Genomic DNA, 21,119 nt, shown 5'->3' with positions numbered 1-21,119 from the left:
CAGGTAAGTTCGGTCAGCACATAGACCTTAAAGTGAAACTCTCGCCAAAAAGCAACCGAGGCTTTATTTATGATTGGGTATGAGTCAAACCTTCACGTACAAGCACACTCATGACCAAAGAGGCACTTTTAAGATTTACCGTAGTTTCGTTTTGGGGCAAGCTCATTTTGAACGGGAGTACATAGGGCATACCACGACGGCATCAAAATGTCTATTTTTAGACCACTAAGAAGGCTCCACACATCATGAAACTTTACTGGTAGCATCACCAGGGTCTCTACTCATGACACGAGCAGTAAGAACATTGTTTGTGTACACAAAGTGTGTGAAAAAGACGGTTTTGAACTACTTACGCTTAGCTACTGGGACTCCGGCGCGCCGCCGCCATTCCAGGCAAAAAGTGTCGATCTCCGAGTGCGGCCATCATGACGGAGAGTAACGGTGGGACGCTCCTCGGGCTTATTTCCAGATGAATTCGCGGATAATTCGTTGTTCTGTCGTTAGTCAAAAGCAACACTGACGTCCATGTTGACAAGGGAGCCACATATTACAAACAGTACGGCATCAACAGCCGGTGATGTCACGTAACCTCTCGCGTGGTTGTTGTTGCCGGAAGCCACGGAGTACACTACCGCTCACCCGACCGACACATCACACCACAACAGCGAAGAAGACGGAGAGGAGACACCTGAAGACATGGCTGGGTATGATGAATATGAATTAACGGACGAGGTGTTCGAGTTTGACGGACGTCCGTACCTTTTCGAGCCCGAGCTTACGGACGAAGAGATCCAAGAGCTTGACGAAATATGTGGCTCCCTTGTCAACATGGACGTCAGTGTTGCTTTTGACTAACGACAGAACAACGAATTATCCGCGAATTCATCTGGAAATAAGCCCGAGGAGCGTCCCACCGTTACTCTCCGTCATGATGGCCGCACTCGGAGATCGACACTTTTTGCCTGGAATGGCGGCGGCGCGCCGGAGTCCCAGTAGCTAAGCGTAAGTAGTTCAAAACCGTCTTTTTCACACACTTTGTGTACACAAACAATGTTCTTACTGCTCGTGTCATGAGTAGAGACCCTGGTGATGCTACCAGTAAAGTTTCATGATGTGTGGAGCCTTCTTAGTGGTCTAAAAATAGACATTTTGATGCCGTCGTGGTATGCCCTATGTACTCCCGTTCAAAATGAGCTTGCCCCAAAACGAAACTACGGTAAATCTTAAAAGTGCCTCTTTGGTCATGAGTGTGCTTGTACGTGAAGGTTTGACTCATACCCAATCATAAATAAAGCCTCGGTTGCTTTTTGGCGAGAGTTTCACTTTAATTTTATGTTCATTTATGCTAACCGCTAATGCTAGTCGAAGTTGGCATCGAGCTACCTCACAACACAGCCATCTTTCTTGTTACCGGTTGAGGCTTTATTTGTCGGTGACAGCCGGTTATGGGTCCGCGGCTCCAGCGCTTATTTCTTTTTCTTTGACGTGCTGCTGCTGAGATAGACAGAGAGAAAGAGAGATTAGCACTTGCTAACACCCGGGACAGCTAATGGGGCTAGCAGCACAGACCAATATACAGGCGGGGGGAGGGAGCGCTTCACAGCCACGTTAGTAAGGTGTTTCTAAATCCTTTTTTCTTATCCTTTTGTCAGGTGGTGTTTGGTCCTCTTTTGAAAGTGAGTGAGGTGTCCTGCCCTTTGGAAGCCACCTAAACAAGGTACAGATTGTGACCTCATGCTCCTTTGCACACACCCAGTCAAATAAATTGTCAGACTAAACTGACTTGTACTGCATCTGTGTCTACAGATGGCTATGAAAATGAGACAATGGCGGAAAGGCCAAAGAGACATGGATGAACTTCTGCGTCATGACAGCGAAGATGAACATCAGAGCTAACCTTTTTTTTTTTTTTTTTTTTTTTTTTTACACGTTTGTATATACTGCCTGCTGTTGTATTGTCAACTGACGTCTGCAATTAAAAATGGGTGACAAAACAGTCAGGATTTGATTGTGATTTATTATAACGTGACTGTAGAAACGTGTCCAGAAGGTAGGAACCTGTTTTCCTGTACCAGCTAATTTTACTGTAGCGTCATTTGGTTATGCATAGGAACTAAACCAGTAAAAAAAAAAAAGAGTAATATGAGTTATAATTTGACGTAGAAAACGTCCACAACGACCATATTTGGACTAGAAATAGCTCCTGCACGGCGGTACTGTGGACGTCATAAATGGACGTCAAGTATACGTTGAAAGAAAGACGTCGTCTGGAGTAACAGTCTGCACCTTGAGGTGACCAAAATTAGACGTGCAAAAATGACTTGGAAAAGACGTCGTTTGGACGTCTCTTTGCGCAGTTGGAACCCCTGTAAGTGTATGTGTATTTATACATATTTAAATATAATGTATGGAAAATTATTTCTTCAGACCACTCAAATGACAAAGATTGGTGGGGCGGACATTCGCGAAAACGTCGGCAACATCATGAAGAGGTCAGTCCTGTTTATCTATTAATCCTGGAAGACTGGTCAACAGCCAATAGTGTGCCACCCCCTAAGTCCCAAAAGTAGAACTATCACAGCCCTTGATTTTAAATGATTTAAGCATTCCCAAATTTTACCTTGTTTCTGTTTGTCTGTGGATTTATATTTCATCATTTGATGTAGTTTAATGTGGTTAAATGTGTGAAAATGTCTGTCTGGTGTGTTGTTGGTTCATTTGTGAAAGTTACAAGGAGCACAGTGAAGAGTTTCGCTTCCTTGTTTTTGACACTCCACTCACAGCAACAAAAACCTTTTGTATGAATAAGTCAAAAGTTTGTATACTTCCACGTAACCTGGCCTGACCTTTATGTTTTTTCTTTCTTTTTGTTTATTTTTTCTTCTGTATGTTTTTGGTAAAACTTTAATACTATCTGACCCCAGGAATAATGGCAGCAGTGAAACTGCAGTTAATGGGGATCACAATAAACAATAACCTCGATTTAATAGCATTTGTGTGTATGTGTTTGACAGAGTCCTGACAAATAAAATAATGGCAGGACTAAATATGGACGGTGGTGGTGGCAAGGGTGCCTTCAGAAAAATGGCCCTTTGCAAGGTCATGATTGGTAAGTAGAATTTCTTTTTGTGCACGACCTAGGATTTTGACATTTGCCACATGATGTTGAAATAAGTTATTTTGATAAATGTTTGATCCTCAATCAAAAAACTGACTTTCCTCAACACTTGTAAAATGTCCTTTTTTAAGATGCCATTCAGAAGTCACAGCCTGAAGCTAGTGAGGCGGCCATTGTGTTGAGGATGGGGACCTATCTGCGGTCAGCGCCTGACCGAAAAGGTGGTGGTGGGCGCAAGACCACTGCAGCTGAGATTAAAGTTGTTTGATTTGTTACTGTGTTGATATTATTTGGTGGTGGTGGTGGTTGTTGTTGTTGAGCTCAGTGGGTAGAGCAGGGGGGTATTCCAGAAAGGAGGTTCAACAAACTCTGAGTCTATCCATGAACTCCGAGTTGACTTACCCTGTGAAGTGAAACTCTGAGTTTTCAGTTCCAGAACAGCTGATCTGAGTCAGGTAAGTCGACTCTGAGTATGTTAACTCTGAGTTGAGCTCGTGCCTGACGACTAGTAAAAAGCCATCATCAATGGAGCTCCGATACTGTGATTCACCATGGCAACAGGGGAGAAAACAGGAAGCAGACATTTTCTGGGGAAAAAAAAAAAAAAAGCAACACGGCTGCGGCCGTAATAAAAATCACTGACAGAGTTTTAGATGCGGTCGTCTTTTCATTTGGAATTTAACATCAGTTTCTTTCATATTAGCCTTTGGGGAAGTGGTTGAATGTTGTTCAGTGTTTTATTTTAGGCTATTTTATTTCATTTAAATCGGCTGAAAATGAAATAGCCTACCTATAAAAACAGTCTCACGGTGGCTCCTCCTCCTTCTTGCTGCTGAAGGTGATTGATTAACCTGCGAAGTGATTAAAAAAACAAAAAAACAAAAACGCAGAGGATGGTTCAGATCTGAGAGCACGTCAGCGATGACGTGTAGCCTGATATTCGCTGTGCGGCCGGAGAATATAAATGACGGACTGATGAGGAGCGGTCTACTGTTCGGTCCAGTCCTCGTCAGGGAGCGAGAGCTCATCTAAATTAATCTAAATTCTCCTCCTGGTGTAAAACTGTGTGAATTATTTCTGCTTCAACATGATCGGACTGAAGGAAAGGACAGCCGCTGTCAGACAGCTCCGTCAGACTCAGGGTTTCTTCAGGTGAACCTGCCAGTGAGCAGGTTATGTTCACAGAGTCAGTTACCGCGGTAACAGACCCAGAGTTTAAGTTATCTCTCTTTCTGGAACTGAAAACTCAGAGTTTCTCTCATCTCAGGGTTAACAAACTCAGAGTTTTCACAAAACCCGCTTTCTGGAATACCCCCCAGGTGTCCCATGTACAGAGGCCTCGTCCTCACTGCAGCCGACGCGGGTTCGACTCCCGGCCCAGGTCCTTTTGCTGCGTGTCACTCCCCATCTCTCTCTCATCCTGTTTCCTGTCACATCTTCAGCTGTACTATCAACAAAGCCATAAAAGGCCAAAAAAAATACTTAAAAAAAAAAAAAATGTTGTTAAATGAAAAAACAATAAAATGTTTTGTTCATACATATGCTTGATCATTGAGCTACTATTGTAGCAAAAACTCAGTATAGACAAGGTCCAAGGTCTTGTGCATGAAATACTGCATAAATGCAAAGATCTCGCAGAGTCTTGTATTGCTTTGTTTTGGACTCAGTTTTTAATCCTGATGAAGATCCTGTCAGACCAAGTCTAGATTAAGCCAATTCTGTTTGCAATACAAGATGGTGTGTGGGATCTTTCCATCTGTGCATTTTCATTTTCTTTTTTTTCCACAAAAGCTGGACATTGAAATGATGTCAAAATAACATCAATATCATTTGGCTGAAAGTTTAAAAAACCTTAACATTGAAACGATGTCAAAATAACATCAATATCATCATTATTTGACGCAAATTTGACATCAATCAAATTGAATTGATGTCATGAAATGATTATTCAGTGACGCCTTCTCTATACCGTTGTCACAGCAAAACAACTTTTACCCATTTACATCACTTCTACCCTAAAGTGTGTGAAGCAGGAGTACTGCTGCAGTTCACGTCTGTAGCTCATGGTTATTTTCATTCTGAATTGTTCAGCAGGTTCTTTTCTTGATGGTTCGATTAAACATTTTTTAAAAAGTAAATTTTCAGATATTCTCTCCTGAACATACTGCACACAGTGATAAGATCAACAAACAAATCCTCCGCACAGTGACATAGACTTTACTAGTCAGTGTGCGGAGGATTTGTTTGTTTATCTTATCACACACGTTCCTGCTGCCTACCAGTACCTGATGACCTGTGGCTGTGCAAGGAGATTTCCTTGATTCCATACTGCAGTGTTGCAAGCAGTTGTTCACATTAAAACAGAGAAATAGCTCATATTTCAAACCCCAGCTTCTTTCTCACCTCCACACAGCTGACCAATCACAGCGTGAAGTGGGTTTGAATATTTGAGCATTGGTGGTTTATTATGTAAAAGAAGCATCACTGTGTAACACCACTGTGGTGTTTCTGTAGGAGTGACAGGTCTCCTCTGTAGCCACCAGGACCTCCAGTATAAGGTAAAAAACAAGGAGTGTTAAATAAAGCAGGCTTCAGCTGTTACTCCAATGTGTCAGATACATTTAATCACATACTCAATATTAAAAAGGACTCAGATCAGGATGGGGCCCAGAAAACCTAAGTTCATTAAAACCAGTAAAATACAGCCACAAAGTCTGTGTTACAATATTGTTCAGAAATGAGCTGCAAACATGTTTTCAAGAAGCTGTAAAACATGGAAATGAAACAACTCTTGACAACACTGGAAGCTGCTTGAAGGTGCTCCACATCTGAAACACTTCCAATGGACGCAGCTGAAAGGAAGTTGAGACAAGGGCACAGTCACCTAAGCCCTCTGATCGGTGAAACTGCCCCGCACTCAGCTCGGATAAAGGATGTGATGTTTAAAGTGGAAAATAAATAAATAAATAATGAGCAAAGCAATGACAGCCTGTAGGACTTAACGGTGGTGATGACAGCGTTAGAATTTTGACTTCATTTACACACACAGTGCAGCAGAGCTCCTATGGGCCCACACAGCTGAAGTTCAACTGAAGTGAACTTTGACCTGCAATTTCACTGGAGATCACACTGACACAGGTAACATGCTGGGATCTGTCCATGGTGAACAGAGACAGCAAATGTTCATGAGACGGAGGAGTAATGTGGCCTGGTAGTCTAGTAAAGATCCAGCAACACACATTCCACAAATGTATCACAATGCAAATAATTTCCAAAAAGATTCTAACTGGATTGCTGACTAGAAAAACATCATTTCCACATTAGAAACACTTTGTTCGCATACAAGGCAGCGGTCCTCTATCTGAGAGCCAGTGTGTGGACTTGGTAGATCTCCTTTGGGAAGTTCAGTTGTTGCTCCTCGTGAACGATGCGGAGGCCCGCTCGGCCCGCCAGACTGTGAAGTATTTCTAGGTCGCGGCAGACGCTGCTGTCCACCTCATCAGGGACCACGCCCTCATATGATACATTGTCCTTGATCATGATGAGGCCATTGGGCCGCAGAGCTTTTTGGCAGCGTCGCAGGAATTCCACAAGGTGGTTGTCTGTCAGGTGGCCTGAGGGGAAAGAAGAGGAGGAAAGATTTTCATTGTAAAACACAGCACACGTTGAGTTGACATACATGTGGTCCATGTAGCAATGACTGAAGAAAAACTGAAACACTAAACTATCAAACACTTTCAGCTGCTGCAGTAGCAGGGCTCTGACATCAGGATTATACTGTACTGTGCTATACTATACTGTATGTTTCAGAACCAGTTAAGAACTCCCTAATGTACATTTAAGTATGACAGACGCCATACTCACTGATGGCACCCACAGAGGCAGACTTACCAATGACCCACTGGATCCAGATGACATCATAGCGCCCACTCTCTGGTACAAAGTCCTGCAAGCCGGTGCAGATGTAGTTGCCCACTCTCTTGCTCTCCTCTCCCAGGTACGTCTTGGCTTTGTCCAGGAACTCCTGCGTCACGTCCACCAGGTCCACTGTGTTGAACAGAGGCAGCAGCAAACGTTTGGTGATCCTCCCGATGCCTGCTCCACAGTCCAGAGCACAGCTCATGCCTGTCTTCCCCTCTCCTTCCTTCAACAGAAAAAACACAAAGAGGCCACTGGTGGATAAAAGCTGTGCCACTTTCTGCTTCTGTCAGAATTAGGAGGCTTGGAAACAGCATAGAAACCAGGGAAGGTTACAACTGTAACAGTATAATTACTGATTAATAACTTTCCGAAGTTTGGTACGATATTCAATCAAAATGTCTCATTCACGTATACTGAGCAATACAGCTAAAATAAATATTACAATATTACAGTGGTAGTGTGTCTCCTGTGCCGTCCACACCTCCACAGTTCTGTGTACCATGTCTTTCACATCACAAGTGGGACAAAGCACTTGTTTTCCTAAGTCAGTGTCCCAGTTTGCATATCAGCCCCATGTTGGGGTCGATGATGCAATCATCTACCTGCTGCAGGAAGCCTACTCCTCCCTGGATAGACCCAACACCACATCATGTTCTTTGAATTCTCCACCGCCTTCAACACCATCCAGCCCAGGCTGCTGAAGGCCAGACTGGATAACATGGGGGTGGATTCTCCCCTCGTCACATGGGTCGATGACTATCTGACGGGCAGACTGCAGTTTGTGAGATTACAGAACTGTGTGTCTGATCGGCAACATCGGCACCCCCCAGGGAACTGTGCTGTCTCCCTTCCTCTTCACCACATACACTGCAGACTTTAAGCACCGCACTGAGTCGTGTCATCTGCAGAAATTCTCTGATGGCACAGCCATTGTGGGGCGTGTAGAGGGCGGGAGGGAGTTTGAGTACAGGGACCTGGTTGGCAATTTTGTTAAGTGGTGTGGGGAGAACCACCTGCAGCTGAACGTGGCGAAGATTAAAGAGATAGTGGTGGACTTCAAGAGGAACAAGCCCACGCCCTCTCCAGTCTGCATTGGTGGGACAGATATGGAAATAGTGTGAAATCATACAAATACCTGGGTGTTGTGCTGGACAATTAACTGGAGTGGTCTAAAAACACGGAGGCAGTCTACAAGAAGGGCCTGAGCAGACTTTACTTCCTGAGGAGGCTCAGGTCCTTTAATGTCTGCAACCAGATGCTCCGAATGTTCCATCAGTCTGTTGATGAGAGCACCATCTTCTTCGCTGTGGTGTCCTGGGGTGCAGGCATCAAAGCGAAGGACACCAACAGACTGAACAAACTCATTAAAAAGGCAAAGTCTGTTGTTGGCTCTAAGCTTGTCACCCTGGAGGAGGTGGCGGAGGACAGGATGCTGGCAAAACTGCCGGCAATCATGGACGATGTCTCTCACCCCCTCCACAAAACTCTGGACAAGCTTAAGAGCAGCTTCAGTAACAGACTCATTCAACCCCGCTGCGTAAGGAACGGCACAGGAAATCATTCCTACCTGGTGCCATTGAACTTTATAACGCTCACTCCACAACACACAAATAATGCTCTTTAAATTATTATTACCGTAAATACTGCACCTTATCCTCTTGCACCTTATGTTCCACTTACCTTTTCTCTTTGTTACCTCAGTATTTTATTTTATTTACCTCAGTATTTTATTTTATCTACCTCAGTATTGTATTTTACTTTATAACCACTTAAGCATTTTATTGTATATAGTATTTTATTGTATATAGTATTTTATTGTTCTTTGTATATTGTATATAGTATTTTATTGTTTCTATATTTTGCCCTTGTATTTTGATTGTATCATAAGCATCTAAAGTAAATTCAACTGTATTTCAGTTACATGTTTCAGTTCAGTCAAGACCAACAATTCCCAAGTCATGACCCAAGACAAGACCAACAATTCACAAGTCATATCCCAAATCAAAATGTTCAAGTGTACCTGTGCCACAATATCATCAGTTATTTGTTTTGTTGTTGTTTTTTTTGTTGTTGTTTGATGATTTCCTGGACACCTTTTCTTTTTGTAAACTTAGGAATATCATGTAGAAGTCAAAAGGCTAGTCCAAGTGAAGTCACGAGTCATTAGTGTTAAAGTAGAAGTTGACTAACAATGACCTGATACACATAGTGTATATCTAAGTGTGGCCATTATTGCTATTCAAACGGGTAAAGCAAATGTGTTGTTGTTGTCTGACATCTTAAAAAGGTTTCTTACACCGAGGAACTTCTGCAAGAAGGCCTTGGATCCATTGATATCAATGCTGGAGATGCTGCCGTAGCCTCCCAGCATGCCATCCACTGTGGGGGGAACCTCCTTCCAATAGTCCTCTGCATTGGAGTAGAAGGTCTTCTCATTTTCTGCTATGTCACCCATCCTGTCATAGTTCAAAGACAACATGGTTCACTCACAGGAAAATGTACACAAACTACTGTTCATGCTCCACAGTTTCTTCTCCACAACTGACCTTGTGTTCCAATACCCATACTACCATACTATTTATTATGCCAGAAGATTTAGTATGTCAAAGGATGTCCCAATGCATACACACACACACACACACACACACACACACACACACACATATATATATACACATACATATATACTAGGGATGCAACGGTACAGTTTTCCCACGGTTCGGTATGCATCACGGTTTTTGGGCCACAGTAACGGTACGGTTTCGATATTTTAATATAAAACTACTCACACTAGCAAAGGCAATATTGCATGTAAAAATAATTAAAAGCAGATATAGTCAAACCGCAAACCTTATTATAAAAATTTAACACTTATCTTAATTTCCTTCCATAAAAAACATATGCAGTATCCAATCAAGTTAAACAGCAAACATTATTGTAGTATTGTACTGTACTGTATTGTACTGTTTGCCTTTGTGTATTGAACCTAGCAGGGCATATATATATATATATATATATATATACACATATACATATACATACCGATTAGTGAGTTTAAATAAACCGATCACCGATCAGATCACGTGAGGGAGCAATATGTGTATCTAAATAACTTGTTAATTTACTGTATATACTTATGCACTGTTTACTGAGTATCAACAAAAGTATTCTCAAGCATTTTTGCCAATGTTTTACAATCTTTGCCATGCCCCAAACTAGGGCCCAACCGATTTATCGGCGAGCCGATTAAATCGGCCGATTATAGCCCGTTTGAGACTAATCGGTAATCGGCCAAAACTCGCCGATATTTTCAGAAATAAAATGCAGGGAATAAGACTTGGTTTTACTTTGAAAATGTTCCCCCATTTGAAAAGATCCCCGACATTAGGCTATTTATCCTGTAGAGGGCGGACCGACCTCATGACAAACTCCGCTTGCAGCGACAGGGACGCACGGAGGAGAGTGGTCCGCCTCAATGGTAAATAAACAAGTTTGTGAAATAAACAATAAGTCAACAAGTTTCAATTCAACCCACTTCACGATGTTCCCCGCTGTGTTGGTCTCGATCACGCCAAGTTAACGTTTAAGCACTATGTAATATGCAAGCTAAAGTTAGAATTAGCCATCTGCTATTAGCCTGGCTACACATATTAGCCGTGCCAGTAACGGTAGAATAAACATAACAGTACACATTACGTAATCGACTAGCTACTTCTCTCACTGAAGCAGCTGCATGTCTCCAGATAAGACCGGAGCAAAAAGAGTAACGTGAGTTAAGACGGGGAGGCACCGACCGGCGGAGGGGAGGGGAGGGGGGGGGGGGGTTTGATTCATGATAATTCCGTGGTATATTACTGAGATGATCAGTCGGTCTTCCTGTCGGCGTGAAGAGCAGTAGCTAATGGTGCCTTGTTGTAGGCCTAATGTTGGATGGTTGTCATGTTAATATGCTGCTTGACTCAGCAATAAAAAGGATTTGAAATTATTTTTCTGCCTTAATTCTTTGTAGAAGTGTCTGAAAGGCTCAAAAGCAGCCATTTGTAAAAAAAAAAAAAAAGTAAATATGTAGATATATTACTTAAATTAATAAAATTTTAAAACTTTATAAAAAAAAAATAGAAATCGGCCGATTAAAGGTAGGGTGGATGATGTTTTCCTGGAGCATTTTTTAACCCTCATTACCATATTGCCTAAAATCTCCTTCACACACAGATTGAAATCAATGAATTAAATGATATGACGCATACACCAAAAAAAATAGTCCCCTGTGGGATGGGCAGGACTGAAAAAACTCCATCCAATCGTCTTGAACGTCACGCTCAAGACAATTGGATGGTGATATGTCTATCAACCTCAACTGCCATCCCACCCCTCCCTCCCCTGCGCGTACTCCTCGAACCACGCGTCCTCAGAGGCTTGGCTACTGGCTAGTTGGCTACATGTCACATAGCACGGGCTGCTCATAGGCCCTATTTCTACTTGATAGGTAAGATAACATTATGTCTTTATGATTTTTGAGAGTAGTCATTGGTTTCTGGCATTATGTTGTAATTTTAACGAGGGATGTCCCGGATCCGATCACGTAATTTTCAATGGATTGTAGTGTTGTAAACACTGCTAGGGATTACAGTTCTCCACCGCTACGTCGGATTTCCATCAATTGAAATGTCAGTTTCCAAATTTCAGTAAATAGTTAAAATGGTTTAGGAAGCAATCAGGCCACTGCATGACAGAGTCAAGTTGAAACGACACTTCTCTATCACCGCTGCACCGGATTACCTGCACCCTGTGATACAGAGAAGAAGATTAGCTAGCTAGTGTTAGCCTCTGTTTGCTGCTCCTCAAATGTCTCTGACTCTGGGGCATAAAATGTGATCAGGACATCCCTAATTTTAACAAATATCCATTCAGTTTGAGGATAAAACGAATTGGACGAATTGCAATGTTAGTAAATTCTTAGTAAATTGACGCGTGAACCCTCGGGAACAAGCGATGCGCGTTCCGGTACTCTGGAGGCGTGGCTTCGGGGGGGAAGGCTGAGGAAAGGGGTTTGGACTTTTGAATTGTTTTTTTTCTAAATGCTGTGTGCTCGAACCGTTTTTCCAACATCATCCACCCTACCTTTAATCGGTTATCGGATTTTTTTCCCCCTAATAATCGGTATCGGCATCGGCCCCAAAAAATCCATATCGGTCTGGCCCTACCCCAAACTGACAGAGATGCAAGGGTAAAACATCAATGACCTCTAGAGGGCATTCAAGGACTGGCCAGACATAAGTTCAAAGTTCAGTCAGGTCAAACCAAAATAACTTGAGACAGAAATAATGGGCGCAACAACTTACTGTAATTAAATTACTTAATAATTGTATTTTACTTTACAAGTAAATACTGCCAAAAAAGGGCAGTAATGCTGCCTCAAACATTCATATAACTTCGTGAAATTAACAGGAAGGACCGTCTTCTTTCAGGAGGCTCTCGACATGCGAATACACATCCCGGCGTAGCTCATTTAGACCGGTATCGTCACAGTATGTGTGCCCTGGGAGGAGGTAGCGTGGATCCAGTGTTGTTTTTGGCAACCATTTTAGATTTAGTCTTAGTCTTTTGGACTAAAATGCTTATTAGTTTTAGTCAAATTTTAGTCATTTCTATATGTGATAGTTTTAGTCCAGTTCTAGTCGACGAAAACTCAAACAGGTTTTAGTCTAGTTTTAGTCAGTTTTAGTTAAAAAAACAAAAGAAGAAGTATAGTCTTTTAACAAATTAATTTAGGTCAATAAGTATTGGAGAGTGCTGTTGGACAGAAACCATTTATCTCCATATTTCAACTTTTCAACTTTTTTTCCAACATATTTCAATTATTATTTTTTTTTTTCATGAATTAATGCCCTACTTCATCATAAAAGAGTGTCACACATAAGTTGTGAAAATAGCAGATCTACAAGTTCAACACATTGCAACACATTGTGAGCTTGTAGGTCGGCTATTTTCACCAATAATTACAATAATAAAGGAATGGTTTTAGACATACAAGGTTTATATCCTCTCGTCGTTTCCGACCACCAAGCCTCTTTGTTGATGCTGCCGCCATGGTCCAAAGTCTGTGACGAGTGACCGCAGGTGTGTTGAGCAGAATGCGCGCTAATGATTCAAGATTCAAAAAACTTTAATGTCCGTCACATTGTGACAGGGCTCAAAACTAGCTGTTGGATTCAAACAAACATGTCGGTGGTGTGGAGCTTATTCGGAGTAAATGAGACAGATAAAACACAAGCCATCTGCAATCTATGCAACGGAAACATCTGCAAAAAGTTTCAACGCGACATTGACGTCATTGATCGGATCGGCAAATACATATATATTGTTATTATTATTATAATTATTTTATATATATATATATATATATATATATATATATATACATATACATACACACACACACACACACACACATATATATATATATATATATACATATACACACACATAAACTATATATGACCTGGCCCCTCCAAATTCCCCAGATCCCAATCTGATCGGGCACCTGTAAGACATACTGGAGCAGGTCTGATCCATGGAGGCCCTACCCATAGATATATAAAGGCTAGATGTCTCGTCCGCGTTGCTGGCCAACGGAGTCGAACGTCCGCACAGGTCGGCCATCTTGGTACAGGTAGCTCGCTCACCCATAACATTGTGTTGGTAATGAAACATGTACTTTTTAAATAACCATAACTTGCTCAATTTTCAACCGATTTTCAAACGGTTTGGTTTGTCATAAACGTCAAAGATGTAGTTATGACACTGCATACTTATGAATAATTGAGGCCTTGAGACGAATAACCATACCACAAGTCCATATTTTGAATGAAAATATTTTTACACAAGAAGAGGTTGAAAGTGGATGAGTTTTGAAGAGGATTTGAGGATTTTCACATCTGCTTCCGTATTACTATTATTATTTTTGAAAAAGCTTAATATTTGGAAAAAAAAAAGCTGAACAGTACAAGGCCGAAAGAGCTTAAAAAGCTGAACATGTTGATAGTTGAACGGTTTCTATAGCTGAACGTATGTTGAAGTAGTAGTAAAATTAAATTTGAAAAATTCCCTATAAGGATGAATGGGAAAACACCTCCCAAACACCTGCAGGCCTAGACAAAAGTGTAATGGTTATGGCCAAAATATGTATACAGTGAGTAACAGGAGACATTGCTGAACCATGTGATGTATTTTTTATTTCTGTAGAGTGAAAAATGAGGGCACAAGAGCGAGAGACAAAACCGGTACCGTCTGCTCCCCTCCAGAAATTTAGGCTCAAAGTTAACACCGTGGCCTATGGGGGAGTTGCTGGAGTGCTTGTCGCTCGAGGGCTTCTACAGCCAAAAGTTTAAGTCCTACATCTGAAATAAGACCATCATCTGAAAGCCAACAAGATTTCCTACATTTCTATGTATATATTGTTTATGTGAAGTAAAAGATGTGGGACCCAAATCAAGCTGAAGAGATTTTTTTCTAAAGTTTTTGCAGCTGCTCTCCACTCTAGCGATGATGTCACCCACTCTAGCTCACGCAATACACACCCATTATAAACCCAGAACACGAGCTAAAAATCCTTCAAACTAAAACTGTGATGATTTCTTCGAAGAGAAAAGAAAAGATGCGATTTCAACATGTTCAAGCATCCAGAGTTATAACCACGTTAATGACGTTTGTAAGAAACCAAACTGTTTGTAAATCCGTCAAGGTTTCAGCGAGATAAGAGTGTTAGCGTTTGTGCAGATCACTGACTTTACCTCAGGTTACACAGATCCAGCCAGAAAGCTAACCTGTACCAGGATGGCCGACCTGTGATGACATTCTAGACTCCGCTGTAAGACATCCAGCCTTTATATATATATCTATGGCCCTACCCCCCAACATATAGGACCCAGAGGAGCCACTATAAAATGAGGAACCTTCACAATATTACGCAGGTGGTCATAATGTTATCAGGGATAACATTATGACCACCTGCCTGATATTGTGAAGGTTCCCCTTGTGCAGCCAAAACAGCTCTGACCTGTCAAGACATGGACTTATGACCTCTGAGGGTGTCCTGTGGTGTCTGGCACCAGGGCGTTTTATAGTGGGTGGATCTCTCTCTCTCTCTCTCTCTCTCTCTCTCTCTCAGCAGTAGTTCAGCTGTCAGCACCCATCTTGTGACAGGGCAGAGGGCTCACGGGCTATGAGACTGAAGCAGCAGAACACACACTTTATAAAGTCTGACACACTAACTCTACTCAGAATGACCACTTCACACACCTCATGTACAATCAATGGTACCCAGGTGCTGACAACAAATCAAAGTAGGAAGTGTGTAACACCTCAAACAACATAAAGTTGAATTATCATGAAATAAGACACACAGAGGGTAATGGCCTGTGCGTGAGCTTTTAAACAGTAATAACTTGTGGAGCTGCTGTAAAGCTCCAACAAGGGGGCGACGTCCTGACACTTCCCACAAAGTGCGAAGATAAAGTGCACAGCTTTTAACTGAGCTGAACTTTTAAAACACATTTAACTGACTGGACTAGATCATGTTAGCTGTAGGTGAGCTGATGAGGCCCTGCACGTGCTACGTTACATGTTGCAGCTTTTAGCTAACCAGCTTGTTAGCCGCCGTTAGCTCGTTTACAGGGTCAAAGACTAACGCTGGTGCCTGTAAACTGATAAAAACTGATTCTGTAAAATACTAACCTCGTCTTGAGTCAGCTCCGGTCCCTCACCCTCCTCTGCCTCTCACAACCCGCTCCCGGTGTCACCGTTTCACTTTTCTATTTGGGACCATCTCTGCACATGCACTACGTCATTTCCTTATTTGGCTGCCGGGTGGAGAGGTGACAACAGCGCCCCCAGCGTCTTCTTCTTGTTCTTGTTCTTGTTCTTGTTCTTCTTCTTGTTCTTGTTCTTGTTCTTCTTCTTCTTCTTCTTCTTCTTCTTCTTCTTCTTCTTCTTCTTCTTCTTCTTTTTAATGGCGGTTGGCAAACAACTTTTTGTGCATTTCCGCCACCTTCTGAACTGGAGTGTGGATCAGAATGGAATTTGACGATTATCGTTAGATGAGAAAAACAAACCAAACAAACCAAACAAAAATACCATGAAAATATAAATAAATAAACAAATAAATCAAACCAAATAAAAATAAATAAATTTAAAAAAAACCTAAATAAATATGTTTTCACACATATACCATACTAATAATACCTTAATACTTATATTCTTTTAATGAGTCCTGTCTTTTCTAAATACTTAAATATTGCTTTATATCCTACATGCCCTGAGTTCAGTTGTAATACCTCTTTAATACTAAATTTAATTTGCTCCCTACTTAGTCTGTCTTTTAGAAACCTTCTTTGACACTGGTACTTAGGACAATATATAATTACATGTTCAACAGTTTCTGTATGATTACAGTGTTCACACAAACCAGTTTCATGTTTCCCTATTAATTTCATCGTATTATTAAGTCCAGTGTGCCCAAATCTCATTCTTGATATTATATCTTCTTCTTTTTTATTTCTTCTATTTTCTCTCATCTTTCCTACTTCCCTTTGGATACTGTAGAACACTCTACCTTTGTTTTCCTTGTTCCAACACTCCTGCCACTTCTTTTTCATTTCTAATTTGATTATGCTTTTAACCTCTGCCTTACTATATTTAACTGTCATATTATCTTCTACTTTTTTTGTTGCGTCTTTTGCATATTTGTCTGCCATTTCATTTCCATCTACACCTATATGGGCTGGAATCCAAGTGAACTTCACTTTTACTCCTGCTTTGGTAATTCTATATACACTTTGAGCTATTTCTACCAGAATATCTTGTCTTGATTCTGACTTCATATTTTTGAGACTGATTAATGCACTGCTTGAGTCTGATCCTATTATTACTTTGTTTGGTCTATTTCTTTCTACCCATTCAAGAGCTAACAGAATAGCTACCATTTCTCCCGTAAATACTGATAGATTGTCATTTATTCTTTTACTTGACATAATATTTAACTCTGGTATGATGAATGCTACTCCTACTCTGTTACTTATTGTCTTTGAAGCGTCTGTGTATATTTTAGTAAATGATGAGTATTGTTCCTCTATATACCTTTCTACCTGACCCCTATTTATACTTTTTCCTTTCTTCTTCTCTAACATATGTATATCTACTTCTATCTCCCCTATTAGCCAAGGTGGGACAGTGGAAAAAAGTACAGTGGGGCTTATCTCTAGTTCCCCTATCCCTATTTCTTTTACCGCATCCCCCACCGTCCAACCAAAGCTCTTCAGCTGTCTCCTTTCCTTCTCTTGGCATTTTTGTAAAATGTCCTGAGTGGGGTGACTGTCCTTATGGCCCTTTAAGTTTGCCCAGTATGTAAGTGAAATCTGGTTTCTTCTAATTTCTAATGGCATTTCATTCATTTCTACTTGTAAGGCTGACACTGGGGTTGTTTTAATAGCTCCACAGCAGAGTCTCAATGCCTGATATTGAATTGTGTCTAGTTTATTTAGTAATGTTCTTGAAGCAGACTGGTATATTGTGCATCCATAGTCAAGAACTGCCCTGATTAGCCCAATGTAAACAGTTTTCAGTGACACTCTATTTGCTCCCCACTCTTTACCCCTCAGACATCTAACAACATTCAGTACTTTTTTACATTTTTCAATAATTTTTCCTATATGAACTTTCCAAGTAAGATTTTTGTCGAACCAAATACCCAGATATTTAAAGCATTCTACCCTCTCTAAATTTTCTCCATACATTTTAAGCTGAATCTGATCTTGAATTTTCCTTTTTGTGAAACATACTACTTTTGTCTTTGCTATTGAAAATCTAAAGCCCCACTCCCGTGCCCAACACTCTATTTTTCCTATTGCGTCTTGCATTTTCCTAACCATATACTCTACATTCCTTCCCCTTTTCCACTTGACTCCGTCATCTGCAAATAATGCAACTCCAATAGACCTATCTACACTGCTAAACACTTCATTAATCATAACTGAAAACAGTACTGGACTAACTATACTCCCTTGAGGAGTTCCATTTTCCACTACATACTTGTTACTATATTCTTTCCCTATTCTTGCTGTTATCAACCTATCCGTTAAAAAGTTTTTAATCCAACTATACATTCTTCCTTTTATTCCCATCTGATATAATTTGATCATTAACCCTTGTTTCCACAACATGTCATAAGCCTTCTCAACATCAAAAAATACAGCGATTACACTTTCTTTATTAACCTGTGCTTTTCTAATCTCATTTTCTAAACATGATGCCGGATCTATTGTGCTTCTTCCCTTTCTGAATCCACTCTGGTAGTTCTTCAATAACTCCTTGGTTTCTAGATAGTACCTTAATCTTTCATCTATCATTTTTTCCATAGTTTTCCCTATATGCGATGTTAAAGCAATAGGTCTATAACTTTCTGTTAAGCTCGGGTCTTTACCTGGCTTACATATAGGCACAATAACTGATTCTTTCCACTTTTTTGGCAAATACCCCTCTTCCCATGTCTTATTATATAATCTTAATAATATTTCTTTACTCCTTTCACTTAAGTTTTTTAGCATGCAATAATTTATTTGGTCTTTTCCTGGCGTTGTCTTCCCAGTTTTCCTTAAAACACTATTTAACTCTCCTATTGTAAACTTCATATTTATTGTACTTCCATCCTCCCCAACCTCCTGCAGTGCCTCTATATTTTTCTCTATTGTTCTCTCCCTCTGTCTCTTTTCCTCATTATTCAAATTTACATTACTATGTACCTTTACAAATGTCTTTGCTAGTACCTCTGCTTTATCTTTATTTTCTATTATTATTTTCCCTCCTTCTTTCATTACAGGATATCCATATTCTTTCCTATTTCCAGACATTCTCTTAATCATACCCCATACTCGGTCTAAAGGTGTAGTTCTTCCTAATGAATCACAATACTTCCTCCAGTAGTTCCTTTTAACTTCCTTTATTGTTTTTCTTACTACTGCCTGCTTCCTTTTATACTCAACTAAATTCTGAAGATTATGTGTTTTTTTTTAAGACTTTAAATGCCTTATTTCTATTTTTAATTGCTTTAGTGCACTCTTGTGTCCACCACGGAACTATCCTTTTCAGTTTATTCCCACTTCTTTTTGGTATTGACTCCTTTGCTGCTCCTAGAATAATGCTGCTTATTTCTGCATTGAGATCATCAATTTCCTGGTTTATATTGATCTTTTTTAATTTTCCTTCTGTCAACACTCTATACTTGTTCCAATTTGCTTCTTCAAATTTCCATCTTCCTTCTCTCTCATCCCGTTTCATCTCCCTTTCAGCTCCAACATCTGTGTAAATAGGATAGTGATCACTCCCTATGGTGGTTCCTTTAAATACTTCCCAATTACTATTCCCGACTAATGATTGTGACACCAACGTAAGGTCGACTACTGACTCCGTACCCTTCCCCAAATTAATCCTTGTGCCTGCTCCATCATTTAAACACACCAAATCCTTCTCATCCATTATTTCCTCTAAAATCTCTCCATTTAAATCATCTTTACCCCCCCACACTGTGCTATGTGCATTGAAATCCCCACACCAAATGATATTACCTCTCCAGTGTTCCAATATTAACTCTAGTTTTCCCTTTTCTAACTTTTTGCACGGATTATAAAAATTTATTATTTTCAAACTACCTCCCTTACTACATATTTCAATAACTATTTCCTCCAACTCTTGTATTGTATCTAACTGTCTATACTGTATACCTTCTTTAATAAATATTGCACACCCTCCACCATTACCATTGTTTCTATCCTTGCGTATAACAGTATACCCCTTAATAATGAAATCCAGTGTTGTTTTGAGCCATGTTTCTTGGATGCATATGATGTCTGGTTTCCTTTCTAAATGATCAATATATCCTTTAAATTCCTGTCCATTTGCAATCAGACTCCTTGCATTCCACTGAAGTATTAACATTATGTTATGAATTGTGAAGCTGCCTCCGATGTCCCTTCACCGTGGCTAAGGTCAGCCTGTATTTTCTCCCATGATAAGTCTTTCATATTGAGGAATTTAGCTGCTGCCTTTACTATGATTTTGATTTTCTCTGTCTTGGTTTTCGCTTGCTCTGAACAGTTGATGACATATGCTAAGAATAGCACTAATCTGTCCATTGGTACTCCTATATTTTCCTTTTGTGCCTGCCCTAACGCCACGCTTTGTTCATGTTTGCTTTGGTTGACTCCTGCTTCTCTTCTTTCATTGTTACATATCTGCACAGCCTCTGCATATGTCACTTTCCGTTCTGATTTTACTTGTTGCACTTCTACTGCCTGCTTTCTGACAACACATCCACCATATGCTGCTGTGTGGTTCCCTCCACAATTACAGCACTTTACGGTATCCTTACTGCCACACTGCCCATATGCATGTTCCCCCCCACATCTTCCGCATCTTTGTTTCCCTTTGCATACATTAGCAGTATGACCATACCGCTGACATTTATAGCATCTTAATGGGGGAGGAACATATTCTCTTACCCTGAAACTCATGTATCCTACCATCATTTTCTCTGGAAGCACCTCATCCATGAACTGTAGTAGGACTGATTCACTATCTACTTTTTCCCCATTTCTTGAGGCCTGGAGCCGTCTAATTCCTGTGACCGTTCCTCCTTTTAGCACTTTCCTGAGTTCCTCCAGATTTTCTCCCACAGGGATTCCAGTTATCACTCCCCTAGTTCCTCTCTTCTCCCCAACTATCTTCTTTTCCACTATTTCTTTTTTACATATTGATTGCAGTTTCATCGCTTTATTTCTCTGCTCAGTGTTCTTGCATTTTATCAGCAGACTGCCATCACGCAGTGTCTTTGCCATCTCAATTTCCCCAATCGCCTTTCTCAATCCGGCTGTTAGTGTGATTGGACTGACTGTTGTTATCTCATTTCCCACTTTAAATTTAACAATGATCTTAGTTTCTTCCATCATTATCTTTTTCCTGACTTCCCTTCCTTCCTCCTCCTCCTCAAATGCTCGTTTATTTGACTGGCTATTTCTGCTATCCCTTA

The 21,119-nt window shown here is 40.6% G+C and overlaps 1 protein-coding gene and 1 long non-coding RNA gene across 3 annotated transcripts; one reads left to right on the top strand and one right to left on the bottom strand.

The window, feature by feature from the left end:
- Window positions 1-320: 320 nt before the first annotated feature.
- On the top strand, window positions 321-4,601 carry LOC311275028. The gene is made up of 5 exons (XR_014624812.1): window positions 321-1,002; window positions 1,653-1,717; window positions 1,807-2,492; window positions 3,015-3,109; window positions 3,250-4,601. It is a non-coding gene; the product is annotated as an uncharacterized lncRNA (long non-coding RNA).
- A 1,119-nt stretch (window positions 4,602-5,720) lies between these two features.
- On the bottom strand, window positions 5,721-15,942 carry ntmt1 (N-terminal Xaa-Pro-Lys N-methyltransferase 1). Of its 2 annotated transcripts, XM_084383336.1 has the most exons (5): window positions 15,776-15,942; window positions 15,099-15,269; window positions 9,336-9,495; window positions 7,010-7,262; window positions 5,721-6,732 (listed from the first exon to the last, which is right to left on the bottom strand). In XM_084383336.1, the coding sequence occupies exons 3-5, from the start codon at window positions 9,492-9,494 to the stop codon at window positions 6,476-6,478; spliced, it is 669 nt and encodes a 222-aa protein (XP_084239462.1). In that variant the 5' UTR covers window position 9,495; window positions 15,099-15,269; window positions 15,776-15,942; the 3' UTR covers window positions 5,721-6,475. The 2 variants fall into 2 exon arrangements, with proteins under 2 accessions (XP_084239462.1, XP_084239461.1); XM_084383335.1 differs by lacking the exon at window positions 15,099-15,269 and having other exon boundaries at window positions 15,776-15,941.
- Between the last annotated feature and the right edge of the window lie 5,177 nt (window positions 15,943-21,119).

The sequence above is a fragment of the Pagrus pagrus genome (genome assembly GCF_965226575.1).
Source record: "Pagrus pagrus genome assembly, chromosome: 19".
NCBI classification, from domain to species: domain Eukaryota; kingdom Metazoa; phylum Chordata; class Actinopteri; order Spariformes; family Sparidae; genus Pagrus; species Pagrus pagrus.
This window is presented reverse-complemented; position numbering and strand designations above follow the sequence as displayed.

What these genes read in the sequence shown, in the direction of transcription:
- ntmt1 (XM_084383336.1), bottom strand. Translation starts at nt 9,494, where the DNA reads ATGGGTGACATAGCAGAAAATGAGAAGACCTTCTACTCCAATGCAGAG. An exon ending in TCTTGCAGAAGTTCCTCGGT is followed by an intron (nt 7,263 to 9,335) that starts GTAAGAAACCTT and finishes TTTCTGTTGAAG; the next exon opens with GAAGGAGAGGGGAAGACAGG. An exon ending in CTGGATCCAGTGGGTCATTG is followed by an intron (nt 6,733 to 7,009) that starts GTAAGTCTGCCT and finishes CTTTCCCCTCAG; the next exon opens with GCCACCTGACAGACAACCAC.